Source organism: Orycteropus afer, unplaced genomic scaffold (assembly GCF_000298275.1).
Source record: "Orycteropus afer afer isolate SDZICR_OR568_19922 unplaced genomic scaffold, OryAfe1.0 scaffold00009, whole genome shotgun sequence".
Classification (NCBI taxonomy): domain Eukaryota; kingdom Metazoa; phylum Chordata; class Mammalia; order Tubulidentata; family Orycteropodidae; genus Orycteropus; species Orycteropus afer.
This window is the reverse complement of record NW_006921596.1, coordinates 20032560-20051645: the sequence shown is the minus strand read 5'-3', so window position 1 is coordinate 20051645 and position 19086 is coordinate 20032560. Positions and strand designations below refer to the sequence as shown.

At 55.8% G+C, this 19086-nt stretch overlaps 2 protein-coding genes across 2 annotated transcripts; both read right to left on the bottom strand.

Annotated features, from left to right (window-relative positions):
- SETD6 (SET domain containing 6, protein lysine methyltransferase) lies at positions 1-3059 on the bottom strand. The gene is made up of 9 exons (XM_007948114.2): positions 3033-3059; positions 2692-2787; positions 2460-2604; positions 2243-2384; positions 1916-2110; positions 1665-1785; positions 762-942; positions 449-591; positions 1-306 (listed from the first exon to the last, which is right to left on the bottom strand). Exons 1-9 carry the CDS (start codon positions 3057-3059, stop codon positions 1-3), a joined length of 1356 nt encoding a protein of 451 aa, XP_007946305.1.
- Positions 3060-6083: 3024 nt separating this feature from the next.
- NDRG4 (NDRG family member 4) lies at positions 6084-18683 on the bottom strand. The gene is made up of 15 exons (XM_007947635.2): positions 18663-18683; positions 14765-14870; positions 14451-14571; positions 14308-14370; positions 14055-14115; positions 11504-11590; positions 11359-11415; positions 10938-11041; positions 10064-10120; positions 9931-9982; positions 8883-8930; positions 8685-8720; positions 8541-8592; positions 7084-7122; positions 6084-6238 (listed from the first exon to the last, which is right to left on the bottom strand). Exons 1-15 carry the CDS (start codon positions 18681-18683, stop codon positions 6084-6086), a joined length of 1059 nt encoding a protein of 352 aa, XP_007945826.1.
- Positions 18684-19086: the final 403 nt, after the last annotated feature.

The following is a 19086-nucleotide window of genomic DNA, read 5'->3' as shown; positions in this document are numbered from 1 at the left end:
CTACTTACTTGTCAGTTGCAACAAGTTATGTAAGATCATCTTCTGACCATAGCGAACCTGTAAGGCCTGCTGTTCCCTCCAGCTGAGTTGAGCATACGCCTCCTTATTACTGAGTAAATCTTGCTCAGTTTTTAAGTCTGTGGCATAGGTTTGTAGGGTCAACAAAACACTGTTCCGAAGAAGCTGTTTCCACGATGCTCTGAGCTTGGGGATATCTGTGATTGTCAGGCTGTCCTCTCCCCTGTTATCTTCCCATCCATCCTGGTGTTTAAACTCTCTGAACTCCTCGGCAGACATGCACAGTACCTGCAGGCAACCACAAGACAAGGCCTTGTAGGGTGCACTAGTTGTGTACCTTGGAAGGTGGGTTAGAGGAGACTCCCACCTGTCTTCCCACCATTTCCTTTTTGTCCTCTTTCACCTCCCATCTTCTCACTCAGCCCTTTACCTTGAGTGTGGTAGTCAACTCCTCTTCAGTTATCACTTCCTCCCACCCAATCACAAAGGCTCCTTCTTCCCCTACCATCTCCAGCTGGCATAAGAAATCCCAACGTTCACGTAGTAGGAGCCTTTCAGCTTCAACTTTTGTTCCTGTAGAAAAAAGCAGTCAGTGTAAAAGGGCTCATTTCTCCTTTACCACCTAGTCTAACTCCCCCTGTGGGGGTGGGGCTGCTGTTTAGCAAAGCTGCTGAACTGGGGGGTGGGAAGTGAGGGAGGGAGGTAAGTGACAAATCTGCCAATGTCCAAGATAGATCACGCACCCCGTAATGCAGCTTCACAAACTGTCACCATCTGAATGTCAGCTGTGTCGTTCGTGTTGCCAGGATATGGTTCAACAAAACCGTACATGTGAATCAGCTGCCAATTAGCCATTTGTCCGTAAGTATTGAAAATCTCATGGCCTTTAGGAATGGGCTGGGTGGCAACCATCTGAAGACAGTCCTAACGTGGAAGAGAGCAGCTGTGGCCAGGCCTTTCCCAGGCCAGCCCCAGATGATTTCCCTTTAGAGGAGCCTCCAGTAGGTGTAACTCAGCCATACGCCTGATGCTGATGCCACGTGCCCCTGTAATTCCTTTTTGACCCTGTGCTATAGGATGAAAGGGCTGAGGCTTACAAAGGTCAGCACAGTGTTTCATTAGGTGGATCTTGATCGCTCGGTCATCATCAGCATTTACAGAGTTGTTTGCTTTGAAGAAGAATTTAAACCCAGATCACAGTGGGGAGAGATGATGGAAGCAAGGATTAAGAAATAATAACCTTGTTTCTTAATTTCATCAACTCTTTCCTTGCAACTTTCTGTGCAGCAAATAGTCGAGTAACCACAGTCTTGGGAAAGTCCTAGACCCCTGACATACGAAAACCCTCTCAGTAGTGAGACTAGATGTCTCAGGCTGCTGTCCACAGGACCCTTACACTACCCTGGCTCCCTGGTGCTGCACGGAGCACAACCAACTTCCAGCTCCAAATAAAGGACAACTGTCTTCTGGTGTTTGAAAATAAAAGTCTGTTCAAACATTTTTATTGGGATTAAGCTTAATTAAAAAGCAAGGAGATGCAGGAAGAGTGGACTTAGCCGATTACCAGGCCAGCAAAAAGGGCACCCTAGTTTGAATTACATGCTCCCTCGATTCAGACAGAAAGGAACTGGGCAGGATCTACTCACTGGTGAGTATTCTAGATTGGCATTGTAATTAGCTAAGTGGTTTAGTATGTCTGCAGCAGGCACCATCAATGGGGAATTCGGCTCCTTCTCATCCTCCTCTTCCTCCAGTGGTTCCTGAAAGCTGACAGGGAGAAAACTTGGCTAAGGCCCAGTCTTGGGTGATGATGTTCACTGTTTTGTCCCCAGTAGGTTCCAACCACCAATAGTTGCATGCGAAAAAGGTCCGGGCCTCCAAGGTTCCATTCCCTGACCTGTAGGCCATCACAAGAGCCACGAGCTGCTGGTAGAGTTCTAGGGAGCGAACCCTGGAGCTGAAGAGATTGGGATGGGATTCCATGAAAGGCAGGACTATGGAATAGTACTCGCTGCGGATGTTGGCCAAATCCTTCTCCACGGCCTCGGGCACACCTGTGCCCTGGAGCAGTCGCCGGCGTTCCTCCTCGGGCCTGTAGTGACACCCCCAGCCCGGTTCCCTTCACACACCCTACCAGGACTGGCGCTCGGGGCCCTGTCTCCCAGACAGGGTGGCTGAAACAGGCTGAGCTGCGAGCACCCCCAGCCCCTTCCACGGCTCTCACCAAAACATGGGGTGCTCCAGGCGGCCCAGCTCGGGCCAGAGGGCGAAGTAGGGGCTCCAGGGCGAGGCCGGGGCCTGCAGCTCGTGGAGCAGCGCCAGCAGCAGAGGCACCCAGCCCGACTGGCTCTGCAGCGCGCCTCGCTCTGCGGGAGACGCAGGGGTAAGGGCCCCGGCGCCGCGCAGTGCGGCCCGGCAGCCCTGCCCGCCGGCGTACCCACCTCGTTCTAGCAGGCCGCCGATGGAGCAGGTGTGCTCAGACAGGAGCGCGGCCCGCGGCACCGCGAACAGGAGCTCCCCGGGCTGCACGGTCTCCCGGGCTACCATGCCGTAGCGGGCCACCGTGCCCTGACTGCTCACCGCCACCTGAGCAAGCAAGGGCCGGGTCTGGTCACGACTGGCCCGCGCTCGCGTCGCCCCTCCCAGCAGCCAGCGCCCCGCCAACTCTCTCACCTTGGGACTCAGCTCCAACCCCATCCGCCCGCACCAGCTCAGGAAGCCCGCCACCGGGTCCGGATCCGCGTCACCGCCGCCCATGGAGCCCGCCAGCTGAGACAAGCGAACGTACTGGAGAGGCCCCACTCCAGAAGGCTCGCTGGGGTCTGCGGGAGGGGACAGCGGCGCGTGCGCGCTCGGGGAGGCAGGGCTCCGGGTGGGGGAAGGGGCGCGCAGACAGGGGCAGGTGACCCGCGGGAGGGAGCAGAGGGGGCGCGCGCGGAACAGAGCTCCAGGACCGAGTGCAGGAGGGGCGCAGCGGCGAGGGGTGGGCCCTGCGCCAGCTGCCCGGGACTCACCCGCCGGCGCTTTGCCTGGGTCGCCATGGTCCCAGCGCGCAAGGCCCAGGCTCTCGGTAGAACCAGAAGGCGCTTCCGGCGCCTTGGCCATGCCTCCGGGGCGGGGCCTTACGGAGGCGGGCCGCTGGCCCTAGTCCCGCCTGGCACTGGAGCCTGAAGATTTCAGCAACCAATGGTGGGGATTTGCTCTAGGTCAAACAGTTCGTCCTGAAAAAATCCTTTCTGAGGGCAGCTACCCCCACTTGAAGGAGCCCAGGTGGCACAATGGTTAAGCGTTGGATCCTAACTGAAAGGTCGGCCGTTGGAACCCACCAGCTGCTTTGCGGATACGGCAGTCTGCTTCCATAAAGATTACAGCCTTGGAAAACCTACGGTGCGGGAGGAGGGAAGTCATACTGTATCCTGTAAGGTCGCTAGGAGTCGGAATGGACCCCACGCCAGTGAGATTGGGGCCCCCAGTGAGTTCAGAAAAGGCGTCGTCCGAATACAGGAAGAAGTGGCCCAGTGCCACCTGCAACCTGTTTCTGAGCCAGGTACAATTCCCCTCTTTGACGAATCTCCGAGAGCTGGGACCTCAGGAGATGAAAGTCTGGGTGCCAGAACAAAATTCTGTTTCTGAATCGGAAACCGAAGGCCCAGCGACTGGCTGGAGGAAAACGCAAGAAGGCGCCCAGAACCCTGTGTTAGCTACGGTTTTGCTGCTGTTGGCTCAGTTGCGGCAGGTAATGATCTGGAATAGGTCCTCTCCCCCGCTCACCCCGCACTCGCTAGCCTACCTTTCCGTTTTCTGTCTGTGTATCACATATCGGGTATTATTTTTGTTCATTTACTTGGTTCTTTATTAGCTGACATAACAGAGACTCAGTATTTATTGAGTAAATGAATGAAGTATGGTGGTTAAAAATGGGCAGCGAAGTAACATGCTGTTCAGTTTAAGGAACCAGACAGCAAATACAGAGGTTACAAGTACATAGAGGTTTGGAAGTCAAACAAGGGCAAATTCAGCTCCCAGAATAGCCTCCTCTTAGGGCAAATATCTTATCCTCAAGTTCGATTTTCTCATCTGTAAAAAAGCAGTATCACCTATCCTGCAGAATTTATGTAAAGACTAGGAGAATAAGGTGTCAAGTGCTACAGACACAGAGACAACGAGGACAGTCCCTGGCCTTCCTTTTGCACCCTCAACCCCACCTGCACCCAAGAAGCACCAGCCTAAACATGCTCTCTTCATGGGCATGGTATCACCACCACTCACATTCTTCTTAGGGTCTTTATTATTTTTCAGCACAGTTAACGCTTTCTACTTGACAAGGGTTTTTATTTGTTTTACATTTTGTCATCTCAGAGTCTCATGAGCCACCAGAATACACAAAATTAGACGATTCTCACTTTATACAGAGAGAAAAATAATAAATTCCATTAAAAGTTCAACTTGATGGGAGAAAGCAGAGACTACCTCCAATGGAAAACCACACAAAAGACCCAATATACATACATACATATATATATATACTGTATAGATATTTATAGATCTGAAAGAACACAGCAAAAAAAAAAAAAAAAAGTCCCAAATTCGCAGTGCTGTCTACAGGATGAGGGATTAACTCTACCAGCTTTTCAAACAATCTTGTTCAATAGTCAAAGGAAGCATTTGAATGACTAAAACTGGGAACAGACTAACCTCCACCAGGCTCTAGCAGTCTAGTAATGGCTTCAGATTATTGAAGGGGGTTAAGTGGTGATGTGTGCAGAAGAAATGCACCCAGGCAGTTGTTCTCAGCCTCAGAACCCCCCACCACGCACCCTCCCTCTCCACAGCCCTTTGGTTTTCATTGCTACCTCCATTCTTTTTGCTTGTTTGGGGATTTGTGGAAATTGATTTAGGCTCTGAGACAAACGAGTCCTGGTTTTGAGCCAGGAGAGTCTACCTGGCAAGGTGCGTGGGTGGGAAGGACTTCATAGTCCGGGGCTTCAGGGGCAGGGGTGTGTCAGAAGCCTGCCACTCCAGGACCCAGCAAACCCCAGCCCTAGCCCACTCCAGCTGGCTGAGATGACAGAGATGAAGGACTGTGCACCCATTCTCTCTAGATGACCTAGCTCTTCCTTAAGGATGCCTACATGGAAAGTTAGCCGAGGTTGACCAGAAGTCTCCCTAGAAACATCATGGGGCCACATCCTGTTGACTGGGGCAAAGCAACTCTCAGTCCCCATTGCCTTTGGCCATTTGTGGACAACACACATGGGTTATCTCAACTTTTTCCATCAGTCTCACTATGGAAATGGTCAACTTCTGCCTCAGGGACAGGATCAGACTGTGGTGGGTTAGAATAAACTCCCTTTAGAAGCCCTGTGTACAGGGCCCTACTGCACCAGCCAGGCCCAGGGAACACCAGGAAAACATCTGCCTGCTAGGCGCGCCCCCTTGTGGCTGTCCAGATGATTGTCACATGTACTAAAAAAAATACAGATGTGCTTGGTATAGGGTTGGGGGAGAAAGGCCTTCAGAGCTCGGGAGCTCCTCACCCCCAGTGCTCCCCATTACTGTCTCCTGGCTCTCATCTCAGTACCTGAGCTGAACCCCATGCTCCTGCTGCCTCAGCACCCACCACCCCCTCAAACTCCATCCTGTCCTCAAACCTGCTTGCCCAAGAGGTCATCTCATGCTCTTTCTGGAATCTACTAAACTATCCTGGATCCTGGCCAGAGAAGGACTCAGACTCTTGCCTTCCTCCCTGTATCCCCGCACTGTCTGTCTGTGCCTGGGTCACTAGGGGTTGGGGGAGGAGGTCTAATTCTACCAAGTTGAGCTGAGTGAGTTAGGGGTGGGGAGTAGTGAGCCCCTCAAACCATCTGGAGACTGGCTGCAGCATGTGAGATAGACCCCCTCATTTTTTTTTTTTTTTTGAACAAAAGAGAAGTAACCCCATTTCCTCCCCTATCCCCTCACAAAAATAAGCTAAAGGGAAAATGAGCAGGCAGGCGCAAGGATGGCGGTGGGATGACAGGTCAGTGTGGGCGGGCAGGTTGCTGTCTTCGGCTGGACCCAGGGCTTCAACAGGACACTTCCATGGTGTGGTTGACCTGGCCCAGCCCCTCGCTGCTCTCCGAGTGGGTGCAGGGCTGTGGGCGGCTGCCATCCGCTGAGCTGGCGCTGGTGAGGGAGGCGGTGCGAGATCGAGCCAGGCGGGTCATGCTGGCTGAGGGCACTGTGGACAGAGACGGGTCAGGCTGAAAGACCAGGAGGCGGAGTCGGGCACCAGCAGGCAGGAAAAGGATACACGCAAGCAAAGCAGCCAGCGAGAACCAACCTTCCAAAGGCACAGAGGCTCACCCCAAGCCAGGCCTCTGGGGCTGCTCCATCCAGCCCGAGGCATGCAGCATCAGTAACAGTGAGGGAGCCAAAGGGGCTGGGCAGAGGCCAGCAGGACCCTCGCTTAATAGCTGACCAGAACCAAGGCCAGTCTTAAGGTGGGAGCTGACCGAGCACCCCTGAGCTGCTGCAGGGATGTGGCATTTCCAACTCTGCTTCCCTCAAGAGGATGTTGCAGGGGGAGGGTGGCCAGGGCTGCTTCCAGAAAGGAGGATGGGGTCTGGTGGCCTCAACTGTGCTAACTCAACATCTTCAGAGTTTCATCAGTAAGACTTGCAGGGAGAAAATTCTACCTTCTAAACTCAAGTGGTCATCTCTTCTGGGCTCAGGCATGGCCAGGTACCACTGCCCTCAGGGCCAGGCCTGGGCTCCACCTCTGAGGACGTAGCTTCTGGTGTCAACTCCCAGACCTCTGGAAGCCATGTAGCCCATGGCAATCTAGAAGCAACAATGTGCTAACGCCCAGCCAGTCTAGTGCCCCACAACGGACCAAATCCCACAGTGGGCCAGGACCTGCGGAAGAGCAGGCAGCTTTTGGGCTTTTGAGTTGAGCAGGACACATGAAGTTTCCACACCACATAAGAGACGGCCTGGCTGCAGCACTGCACAGGGGAAGGAGCAGGGGAGGCTGGCGGGGGGCGGGGGGGTCCATGCAGTGGTGGGGGTTGGCCACAGGGCTACCTGCTCCTCCACTCAGCCTTCGGTCCTTCAAGTATGCAACTAAGAGAGAAGACAGAGCCAGAGAGGGGTGGGCGGTGGGGAGACACAAAACATGGTCAAGAGCGTGGTCCACCGACGCACCAGGCATTGAGATAGGCCAAAGAGATGAGACCAAAGAACAGGTACAGGGAGGGAGCCCACTCTGGCCCACCCACTGAGACAGTGGCCCCCGAAAGGAACAGCAGCACGGACAGTGTACCTGGTGCCTGAGGGAACCCTGACAGCGCGGTGGAGGTACTCATCTGGGCCTCCTTCTTTAGCCTGGGTGCTGCCACTGAGTGGTCCATGTCCTAGGGTCATTCTGGGTCCATATCCTAATTACAGGGCCCTCCCTACTCTGCTGGGCCTCAGTTTCCCCAGGTGTAGGATTGGGAAGGCCTGCACAACCTCCACTATCCCTCTCAATTCTTGGGCTGCCTGGGCCCCTGAGAACACGTCTCAGAACCTGGGAAGTGTGACTCATCCATTCGTCCCACAAATGTCTGCTGAGTATCTGAGTGAGGTGCAGCCATGGAGCACCAGCTGCACCTCACTGTGGGCCTTGGCCCCCCTTTGTCCCACTTCTCCAAAGAGGCCACAGGCCCTGGGGGCCGGAGGGAATCTATGCCAGACATGATCCCCAGCCTCCCCCACAGCCCGGCCCCTCCTGTCCTTCCTAAGGGGCCTACGGTCCAGAGGCACTAGTCTGGAGGGAAAACAAATTCAGGGCTGGAGAGGAGCCAGGCAGTGTGTGTGTGTGTGTGTGTGTGTGTGTGTATGCTTGGGACAGGCACACGACCACAGCCTGGAGTCTCCCGTCCCTGCACAGGGGGAAGGAAGGGAGGGACATGAGACAAGAAATCAGCTTCATCCCCATCCCACAGCCCTTACGACCGCAGGGTCCTCAGATATGCACTCCCAGGTTTGGCTGCCTTCAGCTCTCCTGACACCTAGGAAGTCCCACCTGCCCTCCCTGGTCCCAAAGCTTCAAGTCTACTCCCATGATGCCCCTGGGTGCCATCCACCACCTGTGACAGAGGGTTTTTGCAGGTGCTGCAGGCCCAGCTATGCCACTGGGGCTCAACAGGAATGAGTGGTGTGTCCCTTGCAAGACCGAGCCCCACTTCTGGTCCCCCAGGGCTGGGAGAAGAGCCTGGCCACCACCACAGGGCCAGCACCACCACCATAACAGCACCCCAAGGCCTCCCCAAGGGCATTGGTGAGCTGGGCCCTGGGATGCTCAACTTACAACTTAGGTGGAGACACCTTTGTGGGTCATTATGTGTCCTCCACAAACATAGGAGTGTGTGGGGAGAGTCAGCCAGCATCCTGGGCCCAAGTGACAAACAGTTCTTAACACTCACAGGCTCCCCAGCACCAAACATCTGGGTGCCAACCCACCAGTCTCCAGGGTAGGGGTCAGGTAGGGGCATACTTACTATAGCCCATGCCTTGCAGGAAGTATTTGAAGGCTTCTGTCAGCTTCCCAGGCTGCAAAGGGGATGGGACAGGGACATACTTTGACTGGTTGCCTGTAGCTAAGGGGAGACTGGTGGCAAGGAAGGGAGGGCCAAGAGCCTCACCTGTGTGACCTGGGGGAGCCCCCCGGAGTCTGCCATCTGCAGGGGAGAGAGCGAGGTCAGGTGAGCAGGGGCCACCCCGCCCTGGCCCTCCCACATGTGGACAGGCTCCCCTGACCAGACACACGTCCTGCTCCCGTCCTTCCCTGAGGCCGGGCCCCAGTGGGGATCTGGCCCAGGGCTGGGCCGGGAAGGCCTCACCTTTAGGAAAGTGGTGGTGGTTGGGTCCAGTTTAGAGTTGCACTCAACCTGGGGGCAAGAAACTAGATTCAGCAGGGAGCAAGGTCTCCTCTAGCCTAGGGCATGGGGTGCTGGGGGGGAATCCTGGCCAGCCAGTTGCTAACATGGGTCCTAGACCAGAGCTAGGGGGTCTCTACTGGCAAGGAGAGGTGAGGGAGGGGAGCCAGACATAGACTTAGCTCCTAGGACCCAGGCAAAGCTGTCCCTCCCCAGGCCAAGTCCCTAGAGACCAGTCAGCAGTGCCGTGAGGGGTCTGAGAACCTGGGGCTCCACTTACAAGGGCTGGTGGGGTAGGCACGGGGCAGAGCCTAGGCCAGGGCCACCCTGGCAAAGTTGCCTGCAAAAGCACCCAGGACCACAGGACTCAGAGCAGTGACCCCAGGGCAGATGCCAAAGGTCAGCAGGACACTCTGACACCTCTACCTGGGTTAAGGTGGCCAGCACAGCCCATTCCCCTGCTCTGCCAAGCCCTCCTCGAGTCACAGGGAGGCTTGGCAGTTTCCACCCACCTGGGGAATGCCCTGGGTATCTTGCCCGCCCCCCTTCTGCAGCTGCCTTGTACTGAGGGGGACATGCTATCCCCAGCTGCCTTTGCTCAGGATCCAATATGAAAGGTGAGACGTGGTCCCCTAACAGATGCAAAGCAGTGGTCAGACAGCACCATGAGCTACTTATTTTATGATGAATAACTCCAATTGGAAAGAAAAGAGAGCGCTTAGGTCTAAAGTGGGCAGAGGCAGGGTGGGGGCTGCACTGCTGGGGAGGGGCAGAGAGAGGGCCATGGGTGGCCTAGCTCTGGTCTCTGTGCCCCATGTCCATGCCTCCCTCCCCTGAAGGATGGGGAGGGGGACACCAGGCAGTGACAAGCGGCCAGATGGCAGGAAGTGGGATGAAAAGTGCAGTGCCTGTCCCCAAGGCTACGTGGGGCTGGGATAAGAAGGAGCCTTGTTGGCCAGGGGCCGGTTGACACCCTCCTCCTTCTCACTCACAGGACACAAACCACACTCACCACCCCATCCTCAGCAGGTGCACTATCCCCGACGACCAGCATCACGGGGCAGCTGCAGACAGAGGAAAAGAGGTGTCTGGTCCAGGAAGTGGAGCAAAGGCAGGGGTGGGCAGGAAGGTGAGGGAGGACTCACCGGAGCGTCTTGGCATTGGGCACGGTCCCAGGTCGGTTAATGTCCAGGTCTCTGCGGCTGGGAGTCGGGGGACAGAGGCAGAGGTTGGCATCCCAGCAGGACTGGGCCCCGAGGGAGTCCCCACACCTGACACTGACGTATTTAGGCCCTATCTCATCGCTCCCTAACGGCTATTGTAGCCCACCATCCCCAGAACCCCCTGGGTTGGTCTCAGAGCCAGAGAGCTGGGCTCCAGGCTCACTGGCAGTGGGACCCGTTGTTGGAACAAGGCCGCACACATTCCAATTTTTGAAGTCGGGGAATGTGGACTTGCCCTGCGTACACAGGGGCCTTCAGGGCTCCCCTGGTGCACGACTTCTTCCCAGACTCCCGATTCATTCCAACTCTTTCTCCACATGCTCCCGCAGCACTCATGGTGAGGGGCAGCACCACCTGTGTTTGGGGGGTTTTCCGCCACCAGCAGTTTCCCAGACACATGGGAGGGGGGGCCAGGTCTCTCCGCTTGGCCACTGTTTCTCAGCCCCACTCATAAGGAGGTGCTCAATAAACACAGAGAGAGAAGATGGCAGACTGGCTGCCCCCTATAGGGAAGCCCCCGAAGGCGCTCTAAGGAGCAAAGCTGTTTTCAGTGTTCCCTAGGGCTCCCCTGCCAGCTCTGTCCCAAAGGAGGGCGAGTGGACAGAGCCCTGTGTCCAGGCCCCTCTCTGCCCCTCGGCAGGGTGAGATGTGACCCTGGGCAAGAAGTGAGCCCTCTCCAAGGCTCCACCTGCTCATCTACAAAATGAGGGTCGCTATGGAGCTTGGCCTGCCTCCCATGGGTGGTTGCAGGAGACACGGGGCGCTCCAAGTCCCCGGCTGCCAACCCTGCCCACACCTGTTGTACATGTTCCAGAAGAGTTGCAGGTTGGCCTGATTCACCACGTTCGCAATCTGCTGCCGGTAGCTCTGCACCAATTCTGTGTTGTTTACCAGCTCCTCCTGGGAGTGGACAGGAGTGCACAAAGGGGAGCAGGCAGAGGGACACAGGCTGAGCCGGCTGGGGCATGGGCGTCATGGCCGGCCCAGCTCGCAGAGGGCCCTGATGGGGGCGGGGCCCCTGGTCAGACTCCCACCCAGATCCATTCTTCTGATTCAGTGGGCGCTTGGGTGATGGAACAGAACAGAATACAAAGGGAGACACCCAGATACCAAATAACCACCCGTCTGCCTGCCTGGCACCCCTTTGACTGTCTGCAAGCAGGCAAACCCAGGCTCCTAAAATGGAGCAGAGATATCCCAAACCCTTACCCCCTTACCTGGCTGAAGAGGTGGGATAGCACCGTGTCAGGTAAAGTGCTGGTCAGACCGGAGAGCTGCAGGCCGAGGTGGGAGCCAATGTGTCTGACTGCCTGTCCCTCACATCCCCATCCCCCCTCCCAGACCAGTCACTCCCACACTCACCTTGGTGGCAGCCCAGTCGATCCAGCCTTTGCCGTTGGGGTCAATGTTCATCAGCACCAGCCCCTCGACCAGGTCAGGGAAGATAAGCTGCAGGAGAGGGAGACAGCTAGGTGTGCAGGGTGAGGCACAGGGAGCCCCCATCTTCCCACCTAGAAATGGGCTTCAAAAAGCTGGTCCTGCCCACTTCACGGGCGGCTGGGGGAGGTTGGTTAAAGGAGATGGAAATGCCCTGCACAGGCTTCAGGGTGCCACTGATGAGACAACGGGCTACAGCTGGGAGTCCACTGGGGTCACCGCTTCCAGGTGTCCAAGGGCCTCCCTCCCTCCGTGTTAGTAGCAGTCTAGTCGACTGGACTCATAGCAGTCCCTGGGTGGTGCAGACTGTCTGCAGTACCATTAGAAAGGCCTGGCAATCTGCTCCCATCAGCATTACAGCTAAGAAACCCTACGGAGCAGCTGCCCTCTGTAACGCAGGGCATCACCTCCCTCTGCACCTCGAGCCTTTTAAAATTCTTTGCTTTATTTAGAACCTATAACAGTATTACTGTTTTCCACTGCTTTTAATATATCTTTACAAAAATGAGGCACTATGGTGGCACAGTGGTTAAAGCATTTGGCTCCTAACCAAAAGTCAGCTGTTTGAACCCACCAGCTGCTCCAAGAGAGAAAGAAGAGGCAGTCTGCTTCCATGAAGATTTATGGCCTTGGAAACCCTATGGGGAGGTTCTATTCTGTCCTACAGGTTCTCTATGAGTCAGAATCAACTCAGTGGCAGTGGGTTTGGGGTTTGGGTATAAAAGTGGATATTATACATCTTAAGCAGAACATTTTGTTATGAAGCCCTAGTGACTGAAATGAAGACACTGGCCTATTGCCAGCTTGTTTTGTGTTGGACATGGTAACCAAACCAAAAACCAAACCAATTGCCATGGAGTCTCTTCCAACTCAGCGACGCTATAGAACTGTCTCATAGGGTTTCCAAGGCTGTAATCTTTACAGAAGCAGATTGCTGCTACATCATTCTCTTGTGGAGGGCTGGTGGGTTCAAACTGTTAACCTTTTGGTTAGCAACCAAGTGCTTAACCACTGCACCACCAGGGCTCATTGGACATTATAAAGCATATCTGCATTTTCTTTTTAACTGCCCCCATTTAGGGGAAAATGGTAATATACTCACTATACTAGAGTCATGCCAAGTTTGGGATGGCAGGGAATGGTCAGTTAAGAAAATAGTCATGTGTTGAAAGTTGGCAATTGGAGTTGAAAATACTCAGTCATCTGTGTTGTGGTGGTGGTGGTTGAGTATATACACAGCAGAACATACACCAGTTCAACAGTTTCCACATGTACAGTCCAGTGACATTGATTACATTCTTCAAGTCGGGCAACCATTGTCACCCTCCTTTTGCAAGTTGTTCCTCCCCCGTTAAGATAAATTCACACTGCTCCTTAAGTTTCCTACCTGATCTTTCTCTTATCAATCTGATTCTGTATCGATAGATCAAGGCACACATTCTTTACTAATTAACCTAAACTATTACTTGGTATTATGGAGTTCTGGTAGCACAGTGCCTAAGGCACTTGACTGCTAACCAGAAGGCTGGTGGTTCAAACCCACCAGCCACTTGTCGGAAGGAAGGTTGGGCAATCTACTTCTGTAGTGACACCGCCTTGGAAACCCAAGGAAGGGTCGCTATGAGTCAGGTCCAACTTGATGGCACATAACAACAACAACATTATTTGGTTTTAAGAAGACTTCAGGGGATGTTTTTGATTTAAGGTTTAAAGATGATCTCAGGACAATAGTTTCAGGTGTTCATCCAGTCCCCGTGGATCCATGAATCTTTCTGGATTCCATACTTGGCCATTTGTTTTGATGAAAGGTTTTGAATCTTAAAAATTAAGTCTTTGTTTTTAGACATGAGAAGTTCGTGGGGTCACACCCAATATGATGTTTTTCAAATATGACTTTCTTTAAATCTCACAAGCTTAACATAAGGGTAATTTTGGTGCAAAACTTATTCACGTTTAATGATTACATTAGTGGCGCAGTGTCTAAGGCATGTGACTGCTAACCAGCAGCTTGGTGGTTCAAACCCACCAGCTACTCCATGGAAGGAAGACTGGGCAATCTATGCCTGTAAAGATTTACTGCCTTGGAAACCCAATGGGGGTCACTATGATTCAAAATCGACTTGATGGCAGTGCATTAATTAGTGAAGGGCCATCCTTATTTAGTTGCTAGAATAATTCATTGTGCAGTTTGGTGGTAACAGAAATTTTGGTTTTGAGTAACAGTTAAGCAAGTTATAGTTTATAGTCTTCTGAGGAAATGTATGGAAAAAGTAATGTTTTTTTTAAAAAAAAGAAGTCAATTTCCTTGGAGGAGAAAAAGAAAAAAAAGTCTTGTAAATGAAAAGGAAGTGAGGATGTGGAGAAGAAAGAAAGAGCCGGAAAATCTCCCTGGGGCCAGAGCGTTGCCCCCAGAAGAGACTTGCCTGGGCTGCTGATGCAGGCCCACGGGCAGGGCTGGGGGGCTATGGGGGCTTACTGCAAACTTGGCCAGCACATAGGCTCCGGCTCCCACTCCGATGCCGATCACGTACTTGAACCTGGGAGAGAGAACAGCTGGTAAATCTAGGGCTGTGGGGCCATTCCCCACGGATGACCCTTCCCCTGCCTCCATGGGGTATTAGCACCCAGAGCAGACCCCACCCTCATCCCTCAGCTGGCGCCTGGCGGCTCTGTGGTGGTATCACGCACGCCCTACTCCCAGCACAGGGAAAGGGTGGGCCAGGACTCACCCAAAATGCTGCACCACGCTGGGAAGCATGGCGGCCAGCTGCTCCATGGAGGGGAACTGGTACCTGCGGGCGAAGCAGGAGGTCAGGGCTCAGGGCAGCCTGGGTGCAGAGCTGGGAAAGACTGGGAGCCTTGGGGTACCTACCCCTGAGGAAACTGCGACGCCCCCACCTGCTGCCCAGGGGCGTCGACGTGACACACCACAAAGTGCTTGGTGATCTCCTGCATGTCCTCAAAGTTGAACAGGGTGTTGAAGCACAGCTTGTCTGCAAAGACACGGTGCTCAGCTGTGGCTGAGCAGAGCGGGCAGGAGAGGCTGAGAGGGCAGTGAGGCAGCGGGCTCAAAGTCATGGGCAACGGAAAACAGAGCCAGAGCTGAGCTGGGGGCTCTGTGGGAGGGAGGCGGGGAGGCCTCACTGCTCTGGTGGACTGGAAGGCCGAGAAAGGCTGCACACTTACGGTTGAGGCCCACGTCATGGTAGGTGAGGATGGCAGGGCGGTTTCCCTTGGGGGAGCCACGGATTACCACATGCAGAAGGCCGTAAGGCGTCTCAATGTCGTGCTCCTAGAGGGGACAGACAGCTGGACATTCCGGGCAGCCCCTGCTCCTAGCTCTTCTAGGAGATGAAGCTATGGGCTGTGGGGCTGGTGGTGGGGTCCCCACTCAGGACATCCCATTCTCATCACCCCAAGCAGCCCTCAGAGAAGCCAGACCAGATAGGGAGGCCCTTCCCAGGTATGTTAAGGAACACTGTGAACTGGTCTTTGTGGAGAAGTGCTGGGCCCCTCATATACCAGCCAGCAGCCAGCCATACTGCCCTGGCCCAGCCCTGCCTTTCACTCAGTCTTCAAGGGCCCAGTGAGACCTGTTTTCTCCATCTTGCTACAGTACCTTCGAGACAGCCTCCCCACTGGCCCCTTCACCCCAGCCTGAACCCTCAGTCCCACTGTGGTACCCCTCAACTCAGAACCCTTTCAGGACTCCCTGCTTGTGAAGGAGGGATGACCTCCATGGCCCAGGCTAGACCAGGGCTAGTTGCTGTACGGGAACTCTGGTAGCGTAGTGCCTAAGGCACTTGACTGCTAACCAGAAAGCTGGTGGTTCAAATCCACCAGCCACTCCTCGGAAGGACGGTTGGGCAATCTACTTCCGTAGTGATACTGCCTTGGCAACCCGAGGGGTCACTGTGAGTCGGAGCCGACTCGACGGCACGTAACAACAAGTTGCTGTACACTCAAGGCTACCCCATGTGGGTCAGGGTAGGACTGGGAGCTTCCACTGGCTGCTTTTCAGAAGCAGATCACCAGGACTTCCTTTCGAGGCCCCCTGGGTGAACTCAAAGCACCAACCTTTCAGTTAGGGGCTGAGTGTGTTAACTGTTTGCAGCACCCAGGGGCTCCAGCTAGAGTCTCCGGTTAACACCTCCATGCCAGCCAAGCCCAACCACCCACCACTCAACTCCGGCACCTGTCCCTGGTTCCAACCTCCAGGCTCCTGCTCAGCTGGTCCTTCCATCTTCAATGCTCTTCCCCAAGTCCTCTCTTTAGCCAGGTGCCCGGTTAGAGAACTATTCCCTCCCCAAAGGCCTTCCCAGTGCTCGCTGCTCTGGGATCCTGTGTTCACATGCTTGGTTTTGCAGCTCAAGGTCATCGGTCCATCAGCAAACAGTGGATCTAGATGCTGCAGGTTCTAGACCTGGTCTTGCCACTAGTGTGTGACTTTGAGCAGAGTACATCACCCCTCTGTCTCCTCTCATCTGGAGCCATCTCTCAGGGACTTTGTGAGAACTAGCCACATGGATGCCTGGAACATTTAGTACTTGGTTCCAGAAAGGGGGCTGCAGTGCTTGCGCCTCCCTGAGCCCTGGGGTGACCGCCTGGTCCCTTTGCAGACTGGTCACTCAGCTGCTCCGTTGGGATACTCCAAGAGGGTCTGTCAGAGCTGAATGAACAGCCCCACCCTGCACCATGGAGGACCTAGGGCTCACAGCAGGTGGCCCTATAAACTGGAGGTGAGCCAGGGTCAAGGACAAGAGGGAAATGGCAGGTGTCAGGCTCTTTCCTCTATTTTGCAGATGGGGAAACCTGACCTCAGAGAGGCCTGAGGCCACACTTGGCCCAGGAGCCAGGACTAGAACACAGGCCTCCACAGTGAAGCTGCTTTGATGGTGGCCTGTCCATGCCCTGAGGCTGCTGCTTTCTCTGCATTCCCTGGACTGCCTCAAGCTGAGAGGGGCAGAGCAGGTGTCTTGGGAGCCTTTGAGTGCTGAAGGGCAACGACCTCAGGCAGAGGGAATGACTCTGATAGGAAAGGGGAAACTCAGGTGACAGGAGTCAGCTTCCCAGGCACTGGCTTTCTTGGGCCTGGGCCCAGAGGACCATTATCTAGGCCTGTGACTCTAGCAGGGGTAGCCAAAGGCCACCCCTGGGAGCCGCCCTTCTACTATGAGGTCCTGTTTACTTCCCTTTTGTCTTTCAGGAGAATCCCATACCGTTCACAGGTTCCCCCTCCCTCAGGACCATCCTCCCTCAGCCTGAGGGAGAGGGCCAGTCAAAACAAGGAACACTTCCTGCTTGCTGACCACTGTCCACTTGCTGGACACTTTTCTCCTCACATGGACCCAAACCATAGAGAAGGAAACTGAAGCTGAGAAAAAAGGGACTTGCCAAGGTCAAGCCCAGAAGGGACAGGTGGGCCTTGTCAGGTGCCAGCCTCAGGGGCCAGGGGTACACAGGGGCGAGCAGGGGTCAGGGGAATGCAGGCAGCCCCTCCACAGCTGGCTGTCCCTGCTAGGGGTTCCTGCCACATCCCCCCTTTCTCTGGGCTTTGGAGGGCAGGTGGGGTGCCCCAGTTAGACAGCTGCAGTATGCTTGCTGCCGCATGGAAGGCAGTTCTCAGTGCAGAATCACGGGCCTGTGCTCACCTAGGGAGGCTGGAGTCAGGGCCAGGGCAGGCCGTTTCCTACCCAGGCAGGCACGACTGTGTGGGGGCTACGTCTGCCTTCCACTGCTGAAGAGGCCCCTCATCCCTGCCCAGCCCTGGTTTGGTTGCTCGTCCTTATCCCTCAGCTCGCGGAGACTGGCCCTAAGTGCTGGCCTCACTAAGGCTCAGCTCCCTTGGGGCAGGCAGGGTTGGGCTTGGGCGGGCCTGGGGGCGCCAGCCCCTACGCCCCTTCCGCATGGCCCAGTGACCTTGGCAGACCCCTCTGACCCTGGCGGGCGCTCAGACCCAGCATCTCGGTCCCTTCGGACGGTGAACAAGGTGGGATGCACGAGCAGCAGCCGGGCGCGCTCTGAGCCCACCAAATCCTGAGGCCGAGCGTTCCCATTGGCTTAGGATGACGTCAAAGCCCGCCCACCGCCTCCAGGTGGACGCCGGCTGGAGGCACTGCAGCATCGAGGGAGGGGGCTCTGTCGTCCCTTCTTAGTAGCCGTCTACCCTGCCCGTGACCTTGAGGGCTGCCGGGCCCTCGGCGCGGGGGTGAACTGGGGAGCTAGCATGAGACTGTAGGGGGCCGATCCTTTCCGTCCACGGTATCAATAATTCAGGGGACAGGTCTGCGCGGGCGGTAGGCGCTGACGTCGCCTCGGTGCAGGCGATCGATCCCCTAGTCTGCGGACCAGGCTGGCGGGGTGTGTGTGGGGGGGCTGCTCTTGCTTCTTCCCTCCTGCGGGTGAACGGCTCAGGCCTTGTGCACCTGCTGACCCGGGGGCTGGGAAGAGGTTCCTGGCGCCACTAACCCCTCGGGCTCAAGGATCCAGAGTCGTCCTCTCCCACCCACAAAATAAGCACACCTTCTCGTCCCCAGCCTTGCAGGCACCCCTGCCTGCAGCCAATCGTTTGCAGTGGCCATAGCTGAGACCTCATCGGCCTCCGCCAGGCTGCCACCGAAGTGTTCTGGGGATCACGGAGGAGCCTGGCGCGTAGCTCTTAAGGAAAAAGGAAGCGACCCGTCTGGCGCTAACCAGTTCAGCCACCCAAACAAGCAAGACACCCCTCCCACCCACATGGACAGGAGGGCAGCGGCGTGCAGATACCCACCACCACCCCGGGAAACCCTGCTCAGGGCTCCGTGAGGACACCAGGCAGAGGTCACACGCCAGTGGATGTGCACGCGCATCGCAGAGCCTCGGGGCCACGCGGGCGAGTCGCAGACTCGGCGCATCCCGTCTCTGCAGAGATATCACGGACCCTGCCGTCTCCCCAGGCCCTGGCAGCCCCCAACCACTCCTGCGGGCAAATGGGCATGGAGCCTTCTGAATTGCTTCGGCAAACCCCACGGTGGGCGCCTGCAGGGCCAGTGCGCCGGACACGGGGACAAGGGATGCCTTTCCTCTCGGTCCCAGCTGCACTCACCCCATCCCAGCACTCCGGCATCTTGCGGAGGGAGGCGGCCCCGACTCGAGCAGGAAGGACAAACAAAGCCCTGAGTCACTCCGCGGGAGGGGCAGCTCGGGCGGAGACCGTCGGCTGTGTGATGGGGCCCCCCCCGCTCCCGCGACTTTATACTCGGATCCTGGCCGGGTCGAGGCCGGCCCCTCCTCCCCACGGGATTCCTGAGCTGCCACTTGCTAGCCCCAAGCCCCTGCTCCCAGATTGGCTGATGGGAGACAAATCGCGCTCCAATTGGCTTCCAATGTCCTCAGTCCCCGCATCCGAGCTGCTGCTCCCGCCCCCAGCAACACATAATCCTGGATGGTCCCCCATTATCTCTCCCGCCCCCAGCATCCAGCAGACAGCAGCAGCTGCAGCTGCAGAGAGTCCCAAGAACACAGGGAGA

What these genes read in the sequence shown, in the direction of transcription:
- SETD6 (XM_007948114.2), bottom strand. Translation starts at nt 3,059, where the DNA reads ATGGCGACCCAGGCAAAGCGCCGGCGG. An exon ending in CCCAGGCAAAGCGCCGGCGG is followed by an intron (nt 2,788 to 3,032) that starts GTGAGTCCCGGG and finishes CGCTTGTCTCAG; the next exon opens with CTGGCGGGCTCCATGGGCGG. An exon ending in CCAATCTAGAATACTCACCA is followed by an intron (nt 943 to 1,664) that starts GTGAGTAGATCC and finishes CTTCCACGTTAG; the next exon opens with GACTGTCTTCAGATGGTTGC.
- NDRG4 (XM_007947635.2), bottom strand. Translation starts at nt 18,683, where the DNA reads ATGCCGGAGTGCTGGGATGGG. An exon ending in TATCCCACCTCTTCAGCCAG is followed by an intron (nt 11,042 to 11,358) that starts GTAAGGGGGTAA and finishes GTCCACTCCCAG; the next exon opens with GAGGAGCTGGTAAACAACAC. An exon ending in CCTGCAAGGCATGGGCTATA is followed by an intron (nt 7,123 to 8,540) that starts GTAAGTATGCCC and finishes CTTCTCTCTTAG; the next exon opens with TTGCATACTTGAAGGACCGA.